At 45.6% G+C, this 20,592-nt stretch overlaps 1 protein-coding gene across 1 annotated transcript in view; it reads left to right on the top strand.

The window, feature by feature from the left end:
• The window catches only part of USP14 (ubiquitin specific peptidase 14), a 113,045-nt gene that overhangs the window by 30,432 nt on the left and 62,021 nt on the right, over positions 1-20,592 (top strand). The window contains exon 8 of the mRNA XM_063923570.1: positions 3,391-3,471. Within this exon, the coding sequence (XP_063779640.1) occupies positions 3,391-3,471 (81 nt within the window). The remainder of the gene's footprint in view (positions 1-3,390; positions 3,472-20,592) is intronic.

Below are 20,592 nucleotides of genomic sequence, written 5' to 3'. Positions count from 1 at the left end.
GGGACCCCTGCCATAGTGACAATCCATAGAAAAGTGAATAAATGCAGGCCCTCCCACGTACAACCAACCCTGCACTGCTAGCATTAGGGCTATTCCCCACATCCCTTTGGTAGTGGGTTTGGGGATCATATGTGTACTAGAATTCCTAGCTAACCCCTGTCATGCACAGTTTAAATGGCAAGAAGCGCTCTAACCAAAACTATCCAAAAGCCTGGTGCCAGGTCATTTAAAAATAGAAGTAGAACACTCACCACACCAGCAGGAAGAATAGAGGTACCAGCACTCACTTCATTCGCAGATCATGATTATTATTATTATTTTTTTTTATTAAGTAGTATAAACATCAGAGTCTTGCCAGTGTTCATTTCAATAATACAAGTTTTCATCAAGTAAATAAAAATATGACAAAGTGAAAAACAGCTTCACTCATCCCCATCTTTATTACTTATGTCCACAGGGCAGTGTCCTCTTTGATTCCAAGTTAGATATCCCACGAGCATAGCAAAAAAAATGCTATACTACCACCTATTTACGGTGCATCTGGAATGTATTCACAGCACTCCATAACACATTTTGTTATGTTACAGCCTTACTCCAAACTGGAATAAAAAAAAAAAAAAATTCCCCCTCAAAATTCTACACACAATACCCCATAATGACAAATGTGAAAAAAGTGTTTTTGGGATTTTTGCAGATTTATTAAAAATAAACTAAGAAATCACATGTACATAAGTATTCACAGCCTTTGCTCAATACTTTGTTGATGCACCTTTGAAATAACAGCCTCAAGTATTTTTGAATATGGTGCCACAACCTTAGCACAAGTATCTTTGGGCAGTTTTGCCCATTCCTCTTTGTAGCGCCTCTCAAGCTCCATCAGGTTGGATGGGGTGCGTCGGTGCACAGCCATTTTCAGATCACTTCCGAGATGTTCATTCAGATTCAAGTCTGGGCTCTGGCTGGGCCATTCAAGGACTTTCACAGAGTTTTACTGAACCCAACCCTTTGATATCTTGGCTGTGTGCTTAGGGTTGTTGTCCTGTTGGAAGAGGAGCTGTCGCCCTAGTCTGAGGTCAAGAGCGCTTTGGAGCAGGTTTTCATCCAGGATGTCTCTGTACATTGCTGCATTCATCTTTCCGTCTATCCTGACTAGTCTCCCAGTTCCTGCCGCTGAAAAACATCCCCACAGCATGTTGCTGCCACCACCATGTTTGACTGTAGGGATGGTATTGGCCTGGTGATCAGCGATTCCTGGTTTCCTCCAAACATGACGCCTGGCATTCACGCTGACCAAGAGTTCAATCTTTGTCTCATCAGACCAGAGAATTTTGTTTCTCATGGTCTGAGAGTCCTTCAGGTGCAATTTGGTAAACTGTAGGTGGGCTGCCATGTGCTTTTTACTAAGGAGTGGCTTCCGTCTAGCCACTCTACCATACAGGCCTATTGGTGGATTGCTGCAGAGATGGGTGTCCTTCTGGAAGGTTCTCTCTCCACAGAGGAATGCTGTAGCTCTGACTGAGTGACAGTCGGGTTCTTGGTCACCTCCCTGACTAGGGCCCTTGTCCCCTGATTGCTCAGCTTAGCCGGCCGGCCAGCTCTATGAAGAGTCCTGGTGTTTCCGAACTTCTTCCATTTACGGATGATGGAGGCCACTGTGCTCATTGGGATCTTCAAAGCGGCAGATATTTTTCTGTACCCTTCCCCATATTTGTGCCTCGAGACAATCCTGTCTCGGAGGTCTACAGACAATTCCTTAGACTTCATGCTTGGTTTGTCCTCAGACATGCACTATAAAGTGTGGTACCTTTATATAGACAGGTGTGTGCGCCTTTCCAAATCATGTCCAATCAACTGAATTCGCCACAGGCGGACTCCAATTAAGCTTTAGGGACATCTCAAGGATGATCAGTTGAAACAGGATGCACCCGAGCTCAATTTTGAGCTTCATGGCAAAGGCTGTGAATACTTATGTACATGTGATTTCTTGTTTTTTTTTATTATTAATACATTTGCAAAAATCTCAAAAAAAACTTTTCACCTTGTCATTATGGGGTATTGTGTGTAGAATTTCGAGGGGGAAAAATAAATGTATTCCATTTTGGAATAAGGCTGTTACATAACAAAATGTGGAAAAGTGAAGCGCTGTGAATACTTTCCGAATGCACTGTAGATCCCATCACTGATGGAAAGTCACTCGCAGCCTCAGCTGTAGGAATGAATGGGAGTACTCCGATTGCTCAGAGCATGGGGACTGCTGTGCTCTGACCCCCAATGATTTAGAAATGGACAGGAGACTGCAGGTTCCGTTTTAACAGGTCAAAACGATCTTTAATAAATACTGTTGTCTTCACGGGATCTGGTCTCTAGGTCGACAGTAACTAGGTTGACTGCTATTGGTCGACTGGGTCTCTAGGTCGACAGGTCAAAAGGTCGACATGAGTTTTTCACAATTTTTTTTAACATTTTTTTTTTTTAACGTTTTTCATACTTAACGATCCATGCAGACTACGATTGGGAATAGTAACCTGTGCTGAGCGAAGAGAGGCGCCTTGTCCCGAAGCATGGCGAGTGAAGCGGTTTTCCGGTCACTGTACGGAGAGAACGCCACCAAAAAAAATAACAAACTCATGTCGACCTTTTGACCTGTCGACCTAGTTACTGTCGACCTTGCTTACCCCACACCTGTCTTCACATAGAGCCCACCATCAGTCCGTGTCCCATTGGTTTCTAAACCCCTTCATAGCCGCTGCCTAGTAAATTTAGTCCATGGTGTTTTCATCAGGTATAGCTTTATTTATTTCTCTATGAAAATCTATAGCTATATTATTTTTCTGTGTGGTGGAAAATAATAATAGAAAACAAGTCTTTGTATTTTTTTCCCCCCAATAGTCTATTTCACATAATTAGTGCAAACCTACAGCTATGAACCCTCTCATCCTGCGAGTGGGCTGAACGTGCTGGTGCATCACGCTTGCAACTAGCCACGGCAGCCTATGACCCGTTTGCGGGAGTGTATGCACCCATGCGATCCTAAACAGCCGCGGGCTCTTTTTAGTTGCACCAATTCACTCACGATTGCTGCGGCAAATAGGAAGGATGTCTTATCTGTACATATTTTATGAACATTTTAGTCATCCAGTTCTCTGGAGTACTGCAATACCAGATTAGTGTACTATAATAAAAATACTTTAATGTACACTCTAGTTTAAGAATGATTGTTTTTTTTTTTTTAATTTGCATTTATTTGTGAGTGTGTGATGGTGGGTTTTACATGATCTTATTGGACAGACAACTGACATGACGGGTTTATATTTTTTCGTACTTGTATTTTCTTTTCTTTTCTGCATTTTATTTTCATATTCTAGTTCCAATGTGTTTTTTATCTTTCAGGATGCTAATGAGTGCTGGGTACAAGTAATGAGGGTGCTACAGCAGAAATTAGAAGCCACGGAAGTAGACACTGATATGGAGGTAACCAGCACAACTGACCACCATTCAGTTCCCCCAAATGTTCTAGTAATAACCTGTACCGTGGAATGTAGGTTTCCTTGCAGATGTAGTTAGTAACTTGTGTTTGGGAAGCAGCAGTATTCTTGTATTGTATGGTCAAGGTTATTGTTTGTGTATACTTGGGTTGTGACCATTTGATATAAAATGTTGCCCAAACTTTCCCTTCCTAGCTGAGGTGTTCCCTCTAGAGAACATGTCAAACAGACATTAATACATCTTTCAGCCATCTTAGGGATACATGTCCCATATACAGGTAGGACACCCGAAGAAGTCTTTCATCTTCTCCTCTTCCTACTTAAAACCCTAGTTTTCCCAAGTGCAGATAAAATGTATAGATAATCTATAATTAGTGATACTTAATACCATCAGCTGCTGATGCCTTGGTGAGCTGGTGGATGCTCATGATAACTTTCAGTCCAGACAGAAGCAATGCCAATAAATATCAAATACATGCACTGCACTCCACTTATTGGCATGGCAGATAAGGCCATCAGGATACACATGGTATATATATTTTAGAACGTTTAATTAACCAACAATGCATGAAAACTGTATTTCTCTAACGTCCTAGTGGATGCTGGGGACTCCGTCAGGACCATGGGGAATAGCGGGCTCCGCAGGAGACAGGGCACATCTAAAAAGCTTTTTAGGTCACATGGTGTGTACTGGCTCCTCCCCCCATGACCCTCCTCCAAGCCTCAGTTAGGTTTTTGTGCCCGTCCGAGAAGGGTGCAAACTGGATGGCTCTCTTAAGGAGCTGTTTAGTAAAGTTTTTTTTTAGGTTTCTAATCAGTGATTCCTGCTGGCGACAGGATCACTGCAACGAGGGACTTAGGGGAGAGACTTGCAACTCACCTGCGTGCAGGAGGATTGAAGTTTTAGGCTACTGGACACTGAGCTCCAGAGGGAGTCGGAACACAGGTCAGCCTGGGGTTCGTCCCGGAGCCGCGCCGCCGATCCCCCTTACAGACGCTGAAGAAAGACGGCGGAATGGAGGTCCGGAAACAGGCGGCAGAAGACTTCACAGTCTTCAGAGAGGTAGCGCACAGCACTGCAGCTGTGCGCCATTGTTGCTACACGGCTCACTGACACGGTCACGGAGGGTGCAGGGCGCTGCTGGGGGCGCCCTGGGCAGCAATATAAATACCTATTTGGCAAATAAATACATCACATATAGCCATTAAGGCTATATGTATGTATTTAACCCAGGCCAGTTTTCCTAATAACCGGGAGAAAAGCCAGCCGTGAAAGGGGCGGAGCTTATTCTCCTCAGCACTCAGCGCCATTTTCCTGACCAGCTCCGCTGGTGAGGAAGGCTCCCACTCTCCCCTGCACTACAGAAACAGGGTTAAAGAGAAGGGGGGCATAAATTGGCGATATAATTATATATTAAGAGCCCATATATAGAAACAACACCTTCTAGGGTTGTTATATACATTATGGCGCTTTTGGTGTGTGCTGGCAAACTCTCCCTCTGTCTCCCCAAAGGGCTAGTGGGTCCTGTCCTCTATCAGAGCATTCCCTGTATGTGTGTGCTGTAGGTCGGTACGTGTGTGTCGACATGTATGAGGAAAATGTTGGTGAGGAGACGGAGAAAATTGCCTGTAATGGTGATGTCACTCTCTAGGGAGTCGACACCAGAATGGATGGCTTACTTATGGAATTACGTGATAATGTCAACACGCTGCAAGCCGGTTGACGACATGAGACAGCCGGCGGACAAATTAGTATCGGTCCAGGCGTCTCAGACACCGTCAGGGGCTTGTAAAAACGCCCATTTACCTCAGTCGGTCGACAGACACAGACATGGACACTGACCCCAGTGTCGACGGTGAAGAAACAAACGTATTTTTCCTTTAGGGCCACAAGTTACATGTTAAGGGCAATGAAGGAGGTGTTACGTATTTCTGATACCACAAGTACCACAAATAAGGGTATTTTGTAGGGTGGGAATAAACTACTTGTAGTTTTGCCTGAATCAGATAAATTAAATGAAGTGTGTGATGATACGTGGGGTTCCTCCGACAGAAAGTTATGGGCGGTATACCCTTTTTCCCGCCAGTAGTAAGGGCGAGTTGGAAAACACACCTTAGGGTGGACAAGGCGCTCACACGCTTATAAAAAACATGGCGTTACCGTTTCCAGATACGGCCGCCCTCAAGGAGCCAGCTGATAGGAAGCTGGAAAATATCATAACAGTATATACACACATACTGGTGTTATACTACGACCAGCAATCGCCTCAGCCTGGATGTGCAGCGCTGAGGGGGCTTGGTCGGATTTCCTGACTGAAAATTTTGATACCCTTGACAGGGACAGGATTTTATTGTCTATAGAGCATTTTAAGGATGCATTTCTATATATGTGTGATGCGCAGAGGCATATTTGCATTCTGGCATCAAGAGTAAATGTGATGTACATATCTGCCAGACGAAGACACGACAGTGGTCAGGTGAGGCAGATTCCAGACGGCATATGGAAGTATTGCCGTATAAAGGGGCGGTCCATTGGACCTGGTGGCCATGGCAACAGCTGAAAAATCCACCTTTTGTTACCCCGAGTCACATATTGGCAGAAAAGGACACAGTCTTTTCAGTCTCAGTCCTTTCGTCCCCATACGGGCAGGCGGGCGAAGGCCAGTCATATCTGCCCAGGGGGAGAGGAAAGGGAAGAAGACTGCAGCAAGCAGCTCATTCCCAGGAACAGAAGCTCCTCACGGCTTCTGCCAAGTCCGCAGCATAACGCTGGGGCCGTACAAGCGGACTCAGGTGCGGTAGGGGGTCATCTCAAGAGTTTCAGCAACACTCGCAAGGGAACTCCGGGATCCTTCATGTAATATCCCAGGTGTACATTGGAAATTCGAGACGTCTCCCCCTCACACAATTCACAGGCTGTATTCCCAGCAGGTGATAATCAAAGTACCCTTCTTACAACAAGGAAGGGGGTAGTATTCCACACTATATTGTGGTACTGAAGCCAACCGGCTCGGTGAGATCTGAAATATTTGAACACTTACATACAAGCGTTCAAATCAAGATGGAGTCACTCGGAGCAGTGATAGCGAACCAGGAAGAAGGGGACGATATGATGTCACTGGATATCAGGGACGTTTACCTACAGGTCCAAATTTGCCCTTCTCACCAAGGGTACTTCAGGTTCCTGGTACAGAACTGTCACTATCAGTTCAGACGCTGCCGTTTGGATTGTCCACGGCGCCCCGGGTCTTTACCAAGGTAATGGCCGGAATGAGGATTTTTCTTAAAAGAAACATGGACGCTTTCCTGATAAGGGCAAGGTCCAGAGAACAGTTGGAGGTCGGAGTAGCACTATCTTAAGTAGTTCTACGACAGCACGAGTGGATTCTAAATATTCCAAAATCGCAGCTTTTTCCGACGACACGTCTACTGTTCCTAGGGAAGATTCTGGACACAGTCCAGAAAAACGTGTTTCTCCCAGTGGAGAAAACCAGGGAGTTATCCGAGCTAATCGGGATCCTCCTAAAACCAGGAAAAGTGTCAGTGCATCATTGCACAAGAGTCCTGGTAAAAATGGTGGCTTATTACGAAGCAATTCCATTCGGCAGATTTCCCGCAAGAACTCTTCAGTGGGATCTGCTGGACAAATGGTCCGGATCGCATCCTTAGATGCATCAGCGGATAACCCTATATCCAAGGAAAAGGGTGTCTCTCCTGTGGTGATTACAGAGTGCTCATCTTCTAGAGGGCCGCAGATTTGGCATTCAGGATTGGATGCCGGTGACCACGGAGGCCAGCCTGAGAGGCTGGGGAACAGTCACACAGGGAAAAAAATTTCCAGGGAAGTGTGATTAAGTCTGGAGAATTCTCTCCGCATAAATAAGCTTAGAGCAAATTTATAATGCTCTAAACTTAGCTAGACCTCTGCTTCAAGGTCAGCCGGTATTGATCCAGTGGGATAACATCACGGCAGTCGCCCACGTAAACAGAAGGGCGGCACAAGAAGCAGGAGGGCAGTGAAAACTGCAAGGATTTTTCGCTAGGCGGAAAATCATGTGATAGCACTGTCAGCAGTGTTCTTTCCGGGAGTGGACGACTGGGAAGCAGACTTCCTCAGCAGGCATGACCTCCACCCGGGAGAGTGGAAACTTCATAGGGAAGTTTTTTCAACATGATTGTGGACCGTTGGCAAAGACCAAAGGTGGACATGATGGCGTCCCGCCCGAACAAAAAACGGGACAGGTATTCCGCCAGGTCATGAGACCTTCAGGCGATAGCTGTGGATGTTCTGGTAACACCGTGGGTGTACCAGTCTGTGTATGTGTTCCCTCCTCTGTTTCTCATAACCAGGGTATTGAGAATTATAAGACATAGAGGAGTATGAACTATACTAGTGGCTCCGGATTGGCCAAGAGGGACTTGGTACCCGGAACTTCAAGAAATGCTCACAGAGGACTAAGGGCCTGGGGAGCTAAGAAGGGACTTGATTCAGCAAGTACCATGTCTATTCCAAGACTTACCGCGGCTGCGTTTGACGGCATGGCGGTTGAATGCCGGATCCTGAGGGGAAAAGGCATTCCATAAGAGGTCATACCTACCTTGGTCAAAGCCAGGAAGGAGGTGACCGCACAACGTCATCACCACATGTGGTAAAAATATGTTGCGTGGGTGAGGCCAGGAAGGCTCCACGACGGAAATTCAACTAGGTCGATTTCTACACTTCCTGAAAACAGGAGTGTTTTGGACCTCAAATTGGGGTTCATTAACATTTAAATTTCGGCCCTGTAGATTTTCTTCCAGAAAGAATTGACTTCAGTTCCTGAAGTCCAGATTGTAAAGGATGTATTGCATATACAGCTTTTTTGTGCCCCTAGGGGCACCGTGAGTTCTCAACATAGTGTTGGGATTTCTTAAAATCATATTGGTTTGAACCGCTCAAATCTGTGGATTTGAAATATCTCACATGGAAAGTGACCATGCTGTTGACAAATATCTCACATGGGAAGTGACCATGTTGTTAGCCCTGGCCTCGGCCAGGCGATTGTCAGAATGGGCGGCTTTGTCTTACAAAAGCCCATATTAAAATTTTCCATTTGAACAGTACAGAACTGGGACTCGTCTCCAGTTTCTTCATAAAGGGGTGTCAGCGTTTTCACCTGAAACAACCTCTTGTGGTGCCTGCGGCTACTAGGGACTTGGAGGACTCCAAGTTATTAGACGTGGTCAGGGCCCTAAAAATATATATATATATATATATATATATATATATATATATATATATATATATATATATATATATATATATATATATATATATATATATATATATATATATATATATATATAGTTAGGACGGCTGGAGTCAGAAAGTCTGACTTGCTGTTTATACTGTATACACCCAACAAGCTGGGTGCTCATGCTTCTAAGCAGTCTATTGCACGCTGGATTTGTAGTACAATTCAGCTTGCACATTCTGTGGCAGGCCTGCCACAGACGAAATATGTAGATGCCCATTCCACAAGGAAGGTGGGCTCATCCTGGGCGGCTGCCCGAGGAGTCTCGGCATTACAACTTTGCCGAGCAGCTACGTGGTCAGGGGAGAACACATTTGTAAAATTTTACAAATTTTGATACTCTGGCTAAGGAGGACCTGGAGTTCTCTCATTCGGTGCTGCAGAGTCATCCGCACTCTCCCGCCCGTTTGGGAGCTTTGGTATAATCCCCATGGTCCTGACGGAGTCCCCAGCATCCACTAGGACGTTAGAGAAAATAAGAATTTACTTACCGATAATTCTATTTCTCGTAGTCCGTAGTGGATGCTGGGCGCCCATCCCAAGTGCGGATTGTCTGCAATGCTTGTACATAGTTATTGTTACAAAAATCGGGTTATTACTATTGTTGTGAGCCATCTTTACGGAGGCTACTTCGTTTTGTTATCATACTGTTAACTGGGTTCAGATCACAAGTTGTACGGTGTGATTGGTGTGGCTGGTATGAGTCTTACCCGGGATTCAAGATCCTTCCTTATTGTGTACGCTCGTCCGGGCACAGTACCTAACTGAGGCTTGGAGGAGGGTCATGGGGGGAGGAGCCAGTACACACCATGTGACCTAAAAAGCTTTTTAGATGTGCCCTGTCTCCTGCGGAGCCCGCTATTCCCCATGGTCCTGACGGAGTCCCCAGCATCCACTACGGACTACGAGAAATAGAATTATCGGTAAGTAAATTCTTATTATTACTGATTTGGAAGTATATGCATATTTAATACCACCATTGGATTACATATGTAGATATCTATAAAACAAAGTGACCATAAGTGAGAAGAAACACCTCTGCTGCGCCCAATGGTAAGCTCATTGTGCTAGCTAATATAGTCCAACTTGTCCAAATCTGTTCAAGCGTTTAGCTGCACGCTAACAGGAGTATGATCCAGCCATACCAGGAGTTTAATTACCAGTGGGAGTCCGGCATTAATTTGGTGCCCCTGGGTGAGGATCAGTAGATGAGCAGCGTTGTAGTCCTAATGCCATTCCTCTGCATGGTGAGCTCACTGATATATTGCTGCAGCTGCTGCGGACAATGCATCTGCTCACTGGACTAAAGGCAGAGTTGTCCACCACATGCGGCTGCAGGGTGTACTGGCTGCAGAGGTGCCATCACTAGACTGAGATTCTAGGTAGCAGGTATAACTGATAATTAGAGGGACCACAGCTGCGTTTCATTCCTCATGGAGGCTTTATCTTACAGTGATTTCACTGTGGTTATTTAAAAAAATAATAATAATAATAATAATTTAGATTGTTATAATAAACAAAAAAAGCCAAGATTGAATATACCTGTGTGAATTAATTAACTGAATAACAAACCCGTACATTAGGACAAGAGACCACAGTGAAATCATTCTTTTGATGAGCAGCAAAACTAGTCAGTGAGTGAACTAATTAACATAGAAGCATAGAACAGATAAGAACCACTTGGCCCATCTAGTATGTCCTAAACACACACACACACACACACACACACACACACACACACACACACACACACACACACACACACACACACACACACACACACTAGGGTTAATTTTTGTCAGGAGTGGATTAACCTACCAATGTACAGTATTTTTAGGAGAATATACAAACTACACACAGTTAATCTGCATACCCATGATGCGATGCAGGCTTTGGCCGATACTGTCTATATTTTGATTGGAGGCATGTAGTCCGTATTTACCCCGCCTTCACACAGTATATTTTCTCGCGATACGGGACCACGCATCGACATCGCAGGCTTATACACACTATGCGGTATGCACTATATTTCCATGCGATATGGCCTATATAGTCCATATTGCACGCAAAATTGCACCGTGTGTATGCAGCTATAGGGCCGTGGTGGAAATCGAACTCAAGACCTCAGTACTGTGAGGCAGTAATGCTAATCTTGACACTTACCCGAGAGAGAGAAAATTATTGAAATTTTACTAGATCTATATTGCACAATGAATGTTTCTCTCTGCCGAGTGCAATTTCCTAAGTGGTGTTAATTCTCTGCTGTATTTTTTTTACATGGGGTAGACAGTCATTGCCAAGGGGTAGCCAGTCATTAAAGAAATTCAATCACAGATGTACCCCTACACATTATTGCTGCAGTCATGCCAAACAGCCCCTCTCTCCCATAAGATGCCCCCCCCCCCACCCCCTACTCCACTGAAAATACATCTTAGTCTCATTGCACTTGACCAGGGTGCACCTTAACACTGTGCTGGTTAACTTGATATGCAACACATGTATATCTGGGTGCGACTGAGCCTGAATCTGTATACGAAGTGCTACAATGCTCAGCTACAGGGCTTTTCCATGCCATGTTTCATTGTGCTACATATACAGACACAGTCGCACACATATGTACACGGGTTATATCAAATTGATCAGCACAGTCTCCAGGTGCGTACTAGTCGCATCACATTGAGACTAATGGTGTATACACATGGTCAGATCCTTGCTATGCCCGATTTTCACTTTGCGATTTCCCCTGATCTCCTCGGAGCCCAGCACCACCGATTTTGACTAACTTTTCTTGAGATATGGACTGTGTGCTTACAATTTTGGCTTATGTGAGATTTCTCTATCATCCATCTGGGGGACGCTGCGCACTTACACTTTGGGTTAGAGTGTGTGGCTTATGTGAGATTTAATTGAAATGTGAGATGACCTAGATAGTACACCGATCTAGCAAAGATTGACTTGCCTGCACAGTCTATCTTTTCTTGCGATACCGACCTGGCGGGACCGCGCATCGGGATCGCAAGTGGCATAACACCTTGCGATTTGCACTAACCTTTCTTGCGATTTTGACTATATAGTCAAAATCGAAAGAAAAAATCTCACCGTGTGTACGCACCATAAGGGGTATATTTACTAAAGTGCGTGTTTATAGAAGTGGAGATGTTGCCCATAGCTATCAGTCAGATTTTAGCTATTCTAGTAGGTGCTAGATAAATAAATAGAATCTGATTGGTTGCTATGGGCAACATCTCCACTTCTATAAAACCGCACTTTAGTAAATATACCCCTAAGACGCATCTTCAAGAAAAAGAAGCCTGGCACTAGCAGATTTGCACGGGACCTGGTGGCTCACTTGTGCCAGACGTCACATGGCATATTGAAGCTAGTTGTATGAGGACACATTTGTAGTACTAAAATTAGTCCGTTGTAACACCTTGTTTATAACAATAACTTTTCAACAAAAATGACCTATTTTCTCAAGCCTTCATACAAATATAACCATATAAACCTTGTATAAATTGTGGTGAGTTCATAATTGTAAAATCCTGCACATTAAACCAATATAATGGAAGAGTTGGTGACTACATACACTGACCAGTGGTGGTCCTGCAGCTAGACTTGCTGCCTCCTCAGCTGTTTCTCCTACATCAGATCATACTACACGTTATACAGGTGGTTAGGGAGACTGCTGCATAGTTGAACATTAAGGTTTCCTGTTTGTTGTTTAAGTGCAATTTTCCAATGTTTACATCATTAACATGATTAGCATATTAAGTTTTGAAAGCATAAATAACTGGGGGGATAGAGGATGCCATGCTGCATTTGGATTTCTTCTGGTTTACCCTGCAGCAGGGCAACCAGAAGACATTGCTAATGACCGCAGGAGCATGCAGATTGGGCCGATATCGGCGTAGTGTGTACCCGGCGTTAGTCCAAACTGGATCTTTTTCATATCGGCGTAGTGTACCCGGCGTTAGTCCAAACTGGATCTTTTTTAAAAAAAAATTTAAACATAATTTTTATTCTTGGGATCACAGAAAGCAAACAGGAACCAACAGATGGCAGTTATAGCATAATACATTACAAACATAACCTAACAGTTGGTACGTATATAGAGAATCAAGAAAAAATTATCCATTTTTGACCCAAAGAGCGGGTATAATAAAACAGAGAGAATAGCAGTCGGCCGAAAGTCCAACCGACTAATATTGAGAAATAGTATAGAATAAGATGTGAAAAGGGAGAGAGAGAGAGCAGAGAGAAAGGAAGATACAGAAGGATTAAATATGGTAGGGTAGAGTACCCGGGAGGGTTTCATCAAATAAAACACGGCATTATTAGTTGAAAGGTGAAGGGGCATGTTGTGTAGTCAGCCAAGGACTCCATATTTTATCAAATGACTTGGAGGAGCAATTAATGATACTAGTCATATAGTCCATACGGTAAACGTACCATATGCGGGCGATTATAGACTGCATGGAAGGTGGAAAAGGATTTTTCCAGTCTGCGGCCAATTGACATGTCATTTCAGAAACTATATGACGTAGCAATTTATTTTGATGGTTTGTCAGCGTTGGCAGGTTTAAGGGGAGGAGAATTTATTTAGGATCATAAGGAATAGGAATCTCTAACAAATTAGTAATAAGATTAATCACATCTCTCCAAACATTTACAATTTTAGGGCACGGCCACCATATATGCAGGAAAGAGCCCTCTGCGCCACATCCTCTCCAACATCTATCCGATGTATCCGGGTACATTCTGCTTAAGCGCGATGGTACATAATACCATCTATATAATAATTTGTAGACGTTCTCTTTGATTCTAACGCAGATGGAGCTAGATGCAGATGGAGCTAGATGCAGCGTTACCCCAGGCCTCAGACCATTCCTCATCATCTAAGGCCGAGCCTAGATCCAGTTCCCATGCCCTCTCGTGAGGATCACGTTGAGAGGGTGGTTCTCAATCGAGAGTGGCATATAAGAGGGAAATTAAACCTTTGGTTGAATGACTTCTGAAACACACTGCCTCAAACGTAGTCAGGGGTCTGCTAGAGAGGACGTGGCTCATTGCGGAATGAAAGTGCCTTAGTGTAAATATTGATAAAAATATTTGGATGGGATGTCGATACCTTCCTGAATCTGGGAAAACTGAGGAAAACTAGTGTCTTTGGTGATATCATTCAGATATAAGATACCTCTATCCTGCCAGGGGGCAAATAATGATTTGTGTGTACCAGGGGAAAATGCTGGGTTGTGTAATATAGGGATGATGGGGGAGGGGGCCGGGGCCAAGCTGTATTTCCTATTGGCAAAGTCCCAAACCGTCAGTGAGCGGGACACCAGGGGGTGAGAGGCCACATTTCTAGGGCGGCAGGGTTTCGGGAGCCAAAGAAGAGAAGAAAGAGTAGAGAGACCTAGTTCAGCAGCTTCTATAGATACCCAGACCCTCCGAGACTCAGGGTTACACCATTGCACACAATGCGAAAGCTGCGTGGCAAAATAATATCTTTTAAAGTCTGGGATGCCCAAACCGCCACTACATGAGGGACGCTGTAATAGTTTCAGTCGGACTCGGGGACGCTTATTTTCCCATATAAATTGTGATGTGTGAAACTGTAAGAATTTAAAGGCAGATGGAGGGATAAATATCGGGAGAGTTTGGAATAGGTATAGTATCCGAGGTAGCACGTTCATTTTCACTGAATTCACTCTACCTATCCAAGAGATAAAAAAGCTAGACCAAGAAGACGAATCCGATTTAATGCGGTCTAAAAGTCTAGGGAAATTAGCCTGGTATAGTTGGTGGTGACTATGTGTTAGGAAAATGCCTAAATATTTGATCTTTTGTTTGTGCCATTGAAATGGAAAGGATTTTTCTAAAGAGAGCTTAACCGGGCCAGGAATGTTAAAATTCAACATTTCGGTTTTACTTGCGTTGATTTTATAACCTGAGTGCTTAGAGTAGAGGTCCGTTTCAGAGAGGAGCGGCTGCAACTACTGAGTCGGGGATCCAAGGGACAAGAGGACGTCGTCTGCGTACAATGCAATTTTATGCTCAGAAGGGCCTACCCGCACTCCGGCTATATCTGTATTAGCTCGGATCCTTGCTGCCAGCGGTTCCATAACCAGGGCAAATAGTAGGGGGGAGAGCGGGCATCCCTGTCTGGTGCCATTAGTGATTCCGAAAACGGTGGAGTTGAGGCGATTGACAGAAACCGTGGCAGTAGGGGATCTATAAAGCGCCGAGACACCATCCAGAAATTTGCCAGAGAAGCCCATCTTTCGGAGTACCGAGAAGGTGAAGGACCAAGATATCCTGTCAAAAGCCTTCTCGGCATCCAGTGCTAGTAACAATGAGGGTAGTTTTTGTTTATGAATAGAACATATCAGATCTATAGCTCTCCTGGTATTATCTGAGGCTTGACGGCCAGAAATAAAGCCCACTTGGTCTGGGTGTATCAATTGCGTGAGCAGGGGAGCTAATCGGTTGGCCAAAATTTTTGCGTAGATCTTAAGATCAACATTTAGTAATGAGATCGGGCGATAATTGGAACATTGTGTGGGGTCTCTCTCCGGTTTCGGGATCACAATAATGTCAGCGTGCACAGTTGCCGGTGCAAACGATGCCCCATCCAAAACTTTATTAAAAAGCGAGGTAAGATAAGGGGCTAATTCTGTGTGGAAAGTTTTGTAATATTGAGCGGTGAAGCCATCTGGGCCAGGTGCGGCTGACGATCGCATAGATTTGATAGCGGCAACCGTCTCTTCCAACGAGATGGTCTCATTAAGAAGAGAGATCTGTCGCTCTGTCAGACATGGCAGGGGGGTGTCTAATAGGTACGAGCATATACCATCTGGACCGTCAGAGGAGAGAGGAGGGGCAGGAAGATTATATAAGGAGCTATAAAACTCCCGAAATTCCTCTACCATCAGTTTTGGGTCATAAGTAGGCATATTCAATGTATTGGAGTGTAGTTTTTCTATCATTCCCGTAGCTCGTTTGCTTCTCAATTTGTTGGCTAAGAGACTATCAATTTTATCCGCTTTATCATAGAATTTCTGACGGAGCTTCTGTAGTATAGCAGCTGCGCTTCGCGATAAGAGTATTTAACTGACCTCTGAGGTTATCAATCTGGGAGCGTAGGGAGTCGCTCGGGGCATTTTTATGTTGGGCTAAGAGCGCAGATATTTTTGATTCTAATGAGGAAACTTCCTGTGCTGCTTTCTTATTTATAGCGGAGGCCTTGGACCTGAAGTGACCACGAATAGTGGCTTTGTGCGCTTCCCAAACAAGACTAGGAGAGACTTCTGGGGAGGCATTTTCCTTGAAAAAAAATTCCAAAGTTGATTTGGTGTCTAAAAGAGTGGAGGGATGTGAGAGAAGGGTGTCATCTAGACGCCATTTACGTGTCTTATTAGGGGTTCTATAGATTTCTATGAGGATATAGACCCCCGCATGGTCCGTCCATGAGCAAGGAGTGATACCTGCATCAGAAATCAGTGTCATGAGTGATTGAGACACTTGGATCATATCGATCCGAGAATGTTGGTGAGGTGCAGAGAAGTGGGTATAATCCCTAGCAGTGGAGTGTTTAAGACGCCAGGTATCTCTCAGATTAAGCTGTGCGAGGGAGGAAATTAACGTGAGAGAGGCCTCAGTCGGGGATGCTTCTTTCTTGTTTTTAGGAGGGTTAGATTCATCTAAGAGGGAATCGATCACAGTATTAAAATCCCCACCTAAAATGATGTGGCCCTGCGCTACTCTATTAAGACGCTGAAAGAGCGTGCGGAAAAAATGTGACTGGTCTTGATTCGGGGCATATACAGACACAAGTGTTAGAGTTTCTGTACGAAGTGTACCAGTTACCACAATGTACCTGCCTGCGGGGTCAGCTATTGTTGCGTTATGTACAAATGGAATGCTACGATGAATCAGTTTAGCCACCCCACTTTTCTTACAATCCGCAGAAGCAAAAAAGGTTTGTGCAAACTGCTTACCTTGAAGTCGAGAGTGTGTACCAGTGAAGTGGGTCTCCTGAAGGAAGACTGTCAGCTTTTTCTCTCCTACAGGCGGACAACATCACTGTACGTTTCTTGGGAGAATTAAGCCCGTTAACATTTACAGAGAACAACTTAAGTGCCATGTGATACCAAAGAATGGAAAAGGATCAACGGAGACCCATCCCGGGGAGGAAGAGAAAAAGAGAAAGAAAAGGGACAGCAAGAAACAAGGAGCAGAGATATAGAGAAAGAGAGAGTGATAGAAAACCCATACGGGAAAAAACCCTGAAACATAGGGTCCCAATCAAGGACCGCTACACAAGTAATAGACATTATATACTAAATCACAAATAGAGGGAGCACGGGGGTAGTGGGAGCAGAAAAACCAGGTCCTTCTGGACTGCAATAGTTAAGTCGGCAACAGCCGAAAATTCAGCTATATAACCCAGAACACACAAAAGAGAGAAAAACGTACTGTCGTAATAAAAAAAAAAGGGGGGGGGGAATAAGGGAAAAGAGGGAGGGGAACAAGGGCAAGGGGGGGGGGGAGATAGGGTATTAGAAAAGGAGACAAGGGAAAATCGGGGTAAGCAAAGCCAGCCCAGCACAATAACATAAAGCTAGGCTTAACATATAACAAACATCAAAGCCCGGTGAGCCATATCAAAACCAATAACAGTTGAATGAAAGAAGTAAGACGGGGGCTGTAGCCCCCACCTGTCAACAAAGAACATATGAGAAGAAGACACATCTCCTAGAATAGTGAGAACTATCTTATTGTAATCAAGAGTGTCTACTAAGATCAGGGAGGGCCATTAGTGTCATTGCGATGACGGGTCACCCTTGTCCATTCAGGCAGTGGGATCCGAGGGCATCGTGGACCAGAGGAAGAGGCAGTCTCGCTATCGGGCGATGGTACAGGGAGGAGATCTAGCTTAGCCAACAAATCCTGACCCTGAGCTAAAGTTTTAACGGAGTGGGTGGAATTGTTCACTGTAATCTGTAGCATAAAAGGAAATCCCCATCTGTACCGTATTTGATGCTGCCATAGTATCCTAGTAACGGGCTGGAGATCTCGTCGTTTCTGAATAGTGGACGGGGCTAGATCCTGGAAGACCTGCAGTTGCATATCCCGGAAGTCGATCACTGGGGAGTCTCGAACCGACATTAGGATCCGTTCCTTTGAGCGAAAATAATGTAGACGCACTATGACATCCCTGGGTGGTTGTGAAGGAGCTGGTTTCGCTCGGAGCGCTCTGTGAGCCCTATTGCAAAGACAGTCGCCATCAGAGAGATCAGGCAATACGTGCTGAAAGAAATCTTTCAAAAAGGACGGTAGGGCCGAGCTAAGAATCGATTCCGCTACATTGCGGGTACGCAAATTATTGCGAATGGAACGGTTCTCTTGATCTTCTTGTCGTTCTTTGAGATCCTCCATCTCATCATGGAGTCTAGAAAGTTCCGAGTCTAGGCGTTGCTGAGAGCGGCAGAGGTCGTCCGTCTTAGATTCAAGAGCATCTGTACGATTGCCAAGGGCCGTGAGGTCAGATTTGAAGCTGTGGAGAGTTCTTGCTTAAAGGCGGACTGGACCCCCTCAAGTAAACTTGTCATAACTGGTTTGGATCTGTGGGTCTATACCCGTCTCTGATGAACAGGGGGAGGAAGGAGAGTCCGTGAGCAATGCTGGAGGAGGAGGGCACTTAGCTTTTGGCCCAAAAAAGTTTGTGGGGGCCTGTAAAAATTTTTTATTTCTTTGCGCCATTGTGGGGGACTAATAGGATAGGCGGGACGTCACAAACGTAAAAGGGAGACACAGACTCTGCTTGACAGATGTATGTTAAGTAGAAAAGTGTGGTGGGTATTAAGAAAACTATCACGGTCCAGGCAGGACAAATTGCAGTATTAGGTCATCATCCTGGGTGATGTGCAAAGGACAGGTATTGCCTTAAAATATTGCGATCCAGGGGTTTGACTCCCTGCAGGCTGAGGCGAGCGCGGATTACGCTGTGTCAAGGGGGAGAGACAGGAGCTGGTGGCTCAATGACTGTAACTTCGATGCAGCTGACCCCCGATGTGCGGTACCGAAGCCGTCGGCTACCACACGGCTCCGGAGCTCATTTCTGTGCAGGTCGGGAAGAACAGGGCTCAGGCAGCAGCAGGAAGATGCCCCTCCAGGGCTGAGATCTGCCACTGGGATGAGGTCCGGCCACTGTCCAGCCGGTAATCAGGACACCCCCACCCCCAACACCAGACCAGCAGAGAAGGGGTGATGACTGTCTCAACACAGGGCCCAGAAGCAGAGAGGCTCTCCGGGGACACCACCACAGGTAAGAGCCTGGCCGGAGCTGCAGGAGGGGTGGCAGGGGGGTGCGGAGACCAGGGTAAGGTGTCCAGACCCCAGACAGCCGCAGCCCGCGCCTCCCGGAAGTCCGCGACGGGGAACCTCCGAACTCAAGGTCCCGGTCCCCGGAGGATGCGTAGGCCGCAGGCCGCCACGGGCAGTGCGGCGCGGAGACAGCGACCGGCGGGTCGCCAGGGGGGATCCCACCAAGGTGCGAAGGGAGCAGGGAGGGCTGCGGCAGGTGGGGAAGGTGTCTTCAGGCCGCCAGGAGCCTCCGTTGGGCCGCACAGCGCTCACGGAGCCAGTCTCTGGGCAGTCCCGCAACTTCAGTCCCCGGCCTCCGGAGGTGCAGCAGGCCGCGGTCACAGGAAGCTGCAAAAACGGGGCCCAGCACAGCAGGTACCTTCTCACCGCTTTGGGCAGACCCAAAGGTGGCAGGGAGAGCCAAAGGGCACAGCGGGAGGCACGCTGATGGTGAGGGTCTGCTGTCTCGGGTCAGTGTACAAATTGAGGCCCCGGCTTCTGAAGGATTGGTAGGCCGCAACCCGCACAGATGCAGGCCACATCCGCCGGCTCCGCGAACCACACAATCCGATGCAGGGGGTCTCCAATATGCAGGAGAGTGTACCCCAAATCACCAGGGAGCTGTTTAATAGCATAAAACGTATTTCAAGGGCAGGAGCTCCAGTTCAGCACATCTGCTCGGGTCTGCTGTCAAGCCACGCCCCCAAAACTGGATCTTTTTCATATCGGCGTAGTGTGTACCCGGTGTTAATCCAAACTGGATCTTTTTCACACAGACTCTTCATTTCTGACACTATTTTGACTGTTTGATCATTTGATGACAATACTACACATTGGTTGCTCCATTTATTTTCTATGTCACATGGAATAAGCATAATGCAAGACACAATTTTCATCTAACAAGGAATGTATAGTTTCCTTTTATTTACTATATGTTAGTAATGTTTGTGGATTCTACCACTCAGTCCCCATAATTTTGTGTTTTTTCCATTTTATTTACATCTGTGTAATTTAGTTGGGTGTGGGGACACCCATTATTGGAAACTAGGCACTCGTATAGGCTGCAGAGGTTGATAGGTGATCAACCACATGTTGGTGAAATGATCATTCTGTCCACTGCCAAGGGCTCTCCTTACTGAGGGAGCACCGCCTGCTAGCAACAGCAACCTCACTGATCCACAGTAGGTATCACCTCTCCTTTCAGGTGGCCGCATTTCCCGCAGCACATCTCTCCCTTGCACTGCACACCTTCATAGCAAGTGTCTGCATCAAGGGGAACCTAACGTCTGGCACGGGATCTAAATACCACTTTAAACTTTTTTTCATTTTTATTTTTTTCTACCAACACTGCCACTGTGTTGTGTTGTGTTGTGTTGTGCCACTGTGTCTCATCTGCTGTCCTCTCCACACATGACAGCAGGCAGAAGACGGGAACAGCACTTTCTACA

This window comes from Pseudophryne corroboree, chromosome 5 (genome assembly GCF_028390025.1).
Source record: "Pseudophryne corroboree isolate aPseCor3 chromosome 5, aPseCor3.hap2, whole genome shotgun sequence".
In the NCBI taxonomy this organism is placed as follows: domain Eukaryota; kingdom Metazoa; phylum Chordata; class Amphibia; order Anura; family Myobatrachidae; genus Pseudophryne; species Pseudophryne corroboree.
This window is presented reverse-complemented; position numbering and strand designations above follow the sequence as displayed.